Source organism: Nansenia antarctica, assembly GCF_963989245.1.
Source record: "Nansenia antarctica genome assembly, chromosome: 14".
Classification (NCBI taxonomy): Eukaryota; Metazoa; Chordata; class Actinopteri; order Argentiniformes; family Microstomatidae; genus Nansenia; species Nansenia antarctica.
In genome coordinates this window covers 23,439,882-23,447,875 of record NC_137684.1, presented here as the reverse complement: position 1 = coordinate 23,447,875, position 7,994 = coordinate 23,439,882, and the positions used below count along the sequence as shown (strand labels likewise).

At 43.1% G+C, this 7,994-nt stretch overlaps 1 protein-coding gene across 1 annotated transcript in view; it reads right to left on the bottom strand.

Moving 5' to 3' along the window:
• The window catches only part of tmtc2b (transmembrane O-mannosyltransferase targeting cadherins 2b), a gene marked incomplete at both ends in the record, with an annotated part of 112,613 nt that extends 104,844 nt beyond the window's left edge, over positions 1-7,769 (bottom strand). The window contains 1 exon segment of the mRNA XM_080545401.1: positions 7,687-7,769. Coding sequence (XP_080401527.1) covers positions 7,687-7,769 — 83 coding nt within the window.
• Positions 7,770-7,994: the final 225 nt, after the last annotated feature.

Genomic DNA, 7,994 nt, shown 5'->3' with positions numbered 1-7,994 from the left:
GTCACAGCACATCAAATTGTCTATATTTTGTGGAAATTAAATAAGAAATACATTTCTCAACCGTCTTCCATCATAAGAACGGGGATAAGCAAAGGCTTTGACTTCTGGTCAAACATATGGAAAAGCGTCATCTACCAGAAAAAGTCTTTAAAGGTGTTTAGAAAAACATCAAACCTCATTAATGTATAACAATGTATTAAAGTATAGACCCTGGCCAAGTATAGACTCTGTCATCACTTTTATTTCATTTTGAGGAAATGGTTTGGCTTCTGTACTCTTCTCTATTGCCCAGTCAGTCTCTGGGTCATTCTGTTACCAGAAATATAAATTCATCACAGCATATCAAATTGGGTGTCAAGTGTCTAATAGAGTCTATATTTCTCATTCTGTCACCAAAAACCCACATAAGTGTAAGATATTTTCAAATTTCAATGCCTCATGATGAGCGGGATAATCAACGGTAACACAAGTAGAACTATAAACAAGTAAAAGTATAGGTAGACCAAAATACTGTCTTCACGGTTGAGATATCAATGCAGGTTTCATCCAGGGCCGACCTTTGAAGCAGTGCTGCTTAGTGAGTGAGAACAATGAAAGTTCACCTCAGCCAGGGTCACGTCAGCCAGCCGATACACACAGATCACACCGTGGGAGCAGCCTTCACACACGCCAGCCTTGAGAGGCTAATTTAACAGTGTTGACAGTCTCTGAGAGAAACCCAGTGACCCAGAAGAGGAGGGCAGAGAAATAGACCCCAGAGTTAGGTGATTCTGCTGCTGAGGCTGTGTGTAGCTAACCCTGTCCCTGTCATCCCAAACTGAGTGTGATTATGTGCCTACAGTGCATCAACACAACACATTCTCATGTTCGAACTTGGACTGAACGACGTGCACATTTTCCAAATGTGTGCAGGGTAGTTGAGAAGATATTCTCACTCCCCCTCTATCTCCACACAGGAAACCTGGCTAGAAAGAGGGCCATTGGCTTTATGTAAGTCAGTTTGTGAACAGAAAAACCAAGGTCTCCTTAAATCATAGACTAGGGTTGACGACAGTGAGAGAAATAACATTCTGCATCTCATCTAGTCGACTGTTTCCCATTTCCTGAATCTGAACTGATTGCATCCAGGACAAAACAATTTCAAGTCATTCTGTGGGCTTGTTGGAGACACACAGCAATGCACTACATATCGAAACCCCCTCATTAATAGTATTTTTAGCAACAAATAAGCTTGTTTGAGCAGCAGCCTAAGCTGCAGTATCTCCATGTGTGGTGAGGGTGAAAATAACCTACAATTTTCCAGCTCCCATATCTGCTGAAAAATATCGTGAGCAATGGAAGGAAGAGAGGGCCATGTATCTGTGGTCGGAACTGAGCTGATCTTTTAGGGGTATAGACAGAACTGAGCTGATCTCTTAGGGCTATAGACAGAACTGAACTGGACTGGCTGGTGATCCCAATAGGAGTCAACTATCAAGCATTAACTTAAGTGGAGCTATCTCTCTGTAAAATTACAGGAAATCACTAGAAAACTACTGCTAGAGATTAAACTGCACTATCGAGTCACACCATTTCATTAACTTGCCAGACAAAAAGGCAAAACATTAAAATAACTAAATATTAAAAAAAGAAGTTGAAAGTTCCACTAGGACCCTCTCATATGGAGTCACTGTCATCTGCACCGCTGACGGCTCCATCCCTCTGGCAGCAGAGAACATGTTCCATTCGATTCCACCTCAAACCCCCAAGTGCACACACAGGGGAGTAAAAACCCTCAGTGTTTTGCAAACATGACCATCTGGATGGAGCCGTTGGGAGATCAGAGCTGGGAGGGTAGGGAGTAGGGACTAGGGAGGCCTTCCTGCCTCGCAGGGCCTGGTATGGCGAGAGAGGCTATAATTACAGGGCACCGGGAGAGATGCTCAGACTGTTCGGTTGACGCCCATGGGCCCTCGCTACATTACCACCACAGCCCCATCCAGCCAGCCAGCCAGCCAGCTAGCCCATCCTATCCCACTAGGGTGGACACTACAGCAGGGCCAAGAGAAGAGCAGGGCCTGGGGCAGCAACACCACAGAAGCCCAAAGCCAGCCCGGGCTATTTACAGGCCCTCAGCCTCACGTGGATGACCCACAACTCTTACTCAGCACTGGGTGGACGAGCCAGAACTATAGCCTACTACTATGCTTTTACCAAGAAGTGCCTTTTTTACCTACTAAAACAGCCACCTCGGGGGTCTTTACAATGCTCACGCTGCTATTTACACACAAAGACCACTAGTTGGCCGTCTTGTAAATTAGCCTGCCTCCTACACAGAAAAACTGCAAAATAGCTTTATACTAGCTTGTCCTGATGTGATTTTGAAAATGTAAGGATACTGGGTGGTAGAACGTAGCACATTATCTAGGAAAAGCCATGAAAGGAGGGTCCTGAGATTTTAAATCGAGTGCGAAGGTATAACATCTGTCTTTACTCATGGCGGTTCTAGTGTTAAATTCTCATTTCCTTTCTCTCTCTTTCTATATACATACAGTATATTCATACATTGTTTACTCGTCAGATCTTTGGGTGCTAGAAATTAACACGATCCATTATCATCATCGTAGGCAGGGGGGTGTTCGGTAGTGAAGAGGATGTGTCACATAGGCCGACACATGCTACATGCAAGCGCTGAGTGGCTGAGGGCGTTGATGTTAATGGGCTGAACGCTAATTATAGCCACGTCATCAGACAAAGTGATTCATTATAGTTAATTAATGTCACTTCTTAATGCGATACGTGGAGAACATCAAGTTAGGTCTATAAACAACAGACTGGACAGGACCAGGACCGGGAATCCATTCTCAACACTAAGTAAGAACCGATGTCATAAATAAAAACGTGAATTCAACTACTCCTGTGTACTGATTTATATCAGAGATCACATTATTCTAATTATTTTCTGCATAACCCTCTTTTTAGCATAGGCCTAGAGAGAAAATATACAGTAGGCCTATATTCAGACAGTCTGAGAAAAGTTTACCAGCTCAATTCCCAAATGCTGAGACTAAGGTAGGAGTTCCCCTGTCTTTCTCTTACTAGACTAACTATTTGGACTACATATGACCTCTACTCCAGTTGTTGAGAGTCGCATGAACTCCCTTTCAACTCTTAACGTGTTTGACTAACCTTGTGTGTCATTGGCTTAATAATGCTTGAGATCGCAAGTCATCAGGTGGTTCCAGCCCATATGATCTGACTGCAGTGCTTCATGACGTCACACACTCACTCTGACAACGGCTCCGTGGCCCTGTCAGGACACGGTCATGCTCTGTCTGCGTTACATAAATCACAGAGGCCTGTGTCCTTTGTATTAAACGACTGCACGTCCTTCACACACTCTCACATTACCATCAACTTTACTTTAACGTCATATGAGCGGAATAAAGTGTGTCTTTTAGTGCCGGAGTGCCTTCATGTAGTATTAATTTACCCATCATCAGTAATAATGTATTAGAGGATATTTTTATCACGGCCGAATCTGCATCTCCCTCAGGAGTGACTCAGGCAGGAGGAGAACGGGAACGGCTTTGTTTTTCCTCCTCCACATTTAACTTTCATCCGGTACATTTTCTTTCTTTTTTTTTGGATTTTTTAAGTTACGGATGTTTTCCCAACGTAAATCCAATCGCCCACAGTCATGCTGACGACGCAGCTAATGCCTTCGCCAGGCTGTGGAGAATCACCCAGCTTTGTTAGACCCCTTGTCTGCAGGTCATACATCTTCACAGTCGGGACAGATTCATAGCGAGTCACAGAAGATTGGGTGATATTTCTCCACTGACGTTTTTTCTCTCCACACTGGAGTATTGCTTCCATAGGTTTCAGGATTATGGCCGATAGAGATATGAACTACATGACGTATGAGTGCCATTCTCCAGTGCAGGTGTCAAGGCTGGGAGGATAATGATGATCCGTGGCCAGATGGGGCCGAACTCCCCACGGTGATTTGACACCTCATAACAGGCCAGGCTCTCTCCTCAAGGTTGAACTGTTTGTCAAAGGATTGTGAAGTGTACGCATTCCTCCATGGAGGAGTTTCAATTGTTTGGTGTTTATTGACATAAACACTATTTGGAACACTATGATTCAACCTTCCAACGACTCCTTGTCACATATAACACTTGACTACTAGCCTACAGGTAGGGTGTATATTTAGATTTGGAATGTTTGAATATAGCCAATCTGTAACCAGTGCAGGTTTACCTTATCATTAGGGAGGTTCATTCAGCTGACATGACTCAGTCACAATCCACGCAAATATTCTTTATCCCAAGCAGTGCAGGATTCTTGCTCATGATTATATAAGATAGAACTCCACTAGCAGATCGATGGTAAATCCTCAAGGTGTTTCACTGGCAGCCCGTCTCCTGGCTACACTCTACTACCTACACACACACACACACACACACACACACACACACACACACACACACACACACACACACACACAAACACACAGACACAAAGAGCACTCTGCACTGGGTTTTAACTTGTAATCATCGGCTGGGTTCAGTGAATGCATTTTAGGTTTCACAACTACAGGTAGTGAGACAAAATTACTCCCTGATTTCTGACGGGGTGCTTTTTCATGGATTGTGCTAGAAAATCCATATTTGTTTCCCCCCAGATTAATTCTCCTCTCTCTGTAACACAGGGATGTTTAATCTTCAGCAGAAAACAACCTAAGAAAGCCTAACAAGCAGCCTTTAGAAGTAGAAATCTGAAAATGATCTACAGAAAAAAATAATGTGTAGTAGTAAGGGATACGGTAGTACTAGCCTACTATTTGACAATGGTTCATGAATGGCTATTTGCAAGTTTTATGGCTGAAGCTTTCAATTCAGTCCTCCAGTCTAGAAGCTGCAGTGCATTAATGTGAGCTCAGTTTGATCTAGGAGCAGCTTCTCATCCGCACATGATAACAGCCATCGTAAAGGCCTGCTTTTCCCCCATCACTGTATCACATCTGCTCCTTCTGTCCACCACACTGACACCAGGTTCTAGACCGGACTGCCTGCTGACTGCGCAGCCCAGAGGGACAGCACCGACGGCCGCTAATTACACGTGGGCAGTTCTGTGTTAAATGGACCCATGAGAGTCCAAATGTGAAGTGCATCAGAACATATCGAACTGGGAGTGGAATGAAAGGTAAGACTAGGTCTCAAGGTTCTCATTCAGTCACCAAAATTCAGGGTGGGTCAAATGTTTTCAAATGTCTCTGCCTCTGGAGTGAGGATAATTAATGTTGACAAAAGTAAGTAAAGGTTGACCTACCAAATAGCCTACGTCCTGTTCTTACTGATATCAATTCAGTTTAAGTGATTAAAACTACTTTTTGGGGAAACGTAGTTATATAGATAACATTGTCAGAATTTATTCGAATTTGGCCACAGGGATATTTGTTTCTTGTTTGGAGGATTATATTCACGTCACGTGCGGGTGTGTTGATATCGGCAATGCTACATCCCAACACCCCCCCCCCCCACACACACACACACACACACACACCCCCCCCACACACACACACACACACACTCACACACACACACACACACACACACACCCACACACACACACACACACACACACACACACACACACACACACACACACCTGAAGGTTAAATTTGAATAGACAGACACATCGCAGTCTTCTTGCTGCAGGCAGTGGTAGCCTTAACCTCTCCACCCTGCAGCCAGTCCCTGACAGTTTTATGGAGACTGAACACCAACACTCTCACATAACCTGAACACAGTACGAAGGGGTAATGCTGCTGCACCGCAAACATATATCTACTGTAGTGAGTCAGCACAAGCCTTGGGTTATGTGATGAGTGAACGATTACTCTATTTAAAGTACTGAACAAACCACTTGGCACAACTTTGGTGATCACATTCACTGCAACAGCATCCTCAGGCTACATTATAATGGTCATGACTCCTGTAAAATGCAAGCCCCCCAGAACAGTAGTCTGTCACTTACAATTATCTTATTTACATTCACAATAAGGCATGGTTGTCACGGTCGATAATGGAGATACAGGGACTAGTCTGGTGCATCAAGCAATTTCATAAGCAGTTATTGACAGAATATTGAAAATGGGAATATGATCTGTTTAGATGTTGATGTACATGGTTAAGCATGGTCATTCAGACCATTCAAATCGAAAGACCAACCGTCTGCAAGAGAGGCTTTTGCTCAGCATACACTCACAGCTTGCAAATGGCAATGCATGATTCAATTAACAAACCAACTATTCAGGCATCTTTGAAATAAAAAATGTCATGAGCAGTGACCAGGCAGACTCAAGACTATCTGTGTATGTTGCACCTATAAAGACCTTGCAACTGTGATTGTATAAAGTATATATTAAAAAGTATAGCCTAAAAGAAAAAGAAAAAAGATAGTGTGTGTTCGATCTTCAATCCTTCCAGATAATGAAATCTGCTTGGCACAGTAAATCCAGACCTGGGAGAGAAATACTCCAGAGGCACATTGGCTCTCATCGTGCAGCACAACCGGTGACATGCCTCCACTGCACGCATCTCCACTGTTTAGAGACAGTTGCCTTTCAATGGAGCGAACGAAATGAACGATGAACCTGCACGAGAATCTGCTTAACCCTTTATAGGGCACTCATTGAAATACTTTGAAATTCTACATTTCAACCCTAGAGTGTTATTGGAGGACATAAGAAGACATTTTTACTTGAGAGAAATTTTAAAAAATATATTATTTTTCATCTTCAAAATCAAGGTCAGCGAAGTTACCATAGGCTATATGGTTCCTTGCCCGTTCGTGGTAAAAAAAAAATCATCAATCAACACATCTGAACTCTCATTTAAAGCGGCTCTCTGGTTTCTCAATCGTGATTTCATCTGAAGCATAGCTGGATTATTAATCTGACTGCAAAGGGCCAACAACAGCCTATTTAATTCTGGAGATAATTGGGACGTTGGAGTCTGTGCATATAGCAAAATAAAATGTTGTGTATAATGCATAAACAATACATTGACCATCAAATACGTATTTAACAAATAGGACTGTCACTGTGGAACAGTGCCTCGCTTATTCATGGGACTAAATCATGTGTGATCATTTGGCAGTGACACTGGTGGACACACTGTCTGTCATTCAAGAGTTTCGGATGTCTCAATGCATCAAACACACTCCAACTAGTAGCTTGTGGATACAACGTAATCTGCAAAGTTACAATGTCATTTGAAAAATGCATGCATATCGCTCAACCATCACCTTGTCTTGAGATGTGTTAAGATGTCTTAATTAACCAACATTTTGTCTGTCAAGATGTCTTAAGTCGTCTTAATTAAGACCTAACCTGAAGACATGCACTCATGCACTCACTTAAGACATGGAGCATAAGATATTAATAATATTTTCTGTGTAGTACATTTGTTGACTGACTGCAGAGACCCATCGCAGCCCAAAACCCGAGCGGACAGAAGTCACCCTCTCTCCCGGCCCGCACCATTCTATTATAGCTCCACTCCACAATTACTCTCTGGACATGTAATGTGAAGACATCATTATAACGGGCCGAGCGATGTCGTTCATTCATCCCCACTGTATTGACAGCCATGGGGACATAATAGAGATCTGTCATTCATTCATCCATGCATGTACCTGTCATCGTAGCAGAAATCTGCGCCCAGAGTGTTGACGTAGAGCACCAAAGCCACGGCGCTGCACACGAATTCTGCAATCATTTCTCCAAAAAAGAAAAAGGGATGAAAGAATAGATCAGGGGGGATAGATCAAATAAGATCTCTATTCTCTTTCTCCTCTGTCTTTGTCAGGGCAGGGTGTCTCTGAGAAAAAAACAGAAAATCCAATGGCAATTCCACCATCCTCCGCAAAGTGTAGAAAGAAAGTGCAATAATCCCAGTGCATCCTCCTTGGCTTCTAACCCATTCTGCAGCTAGAGGAGGACA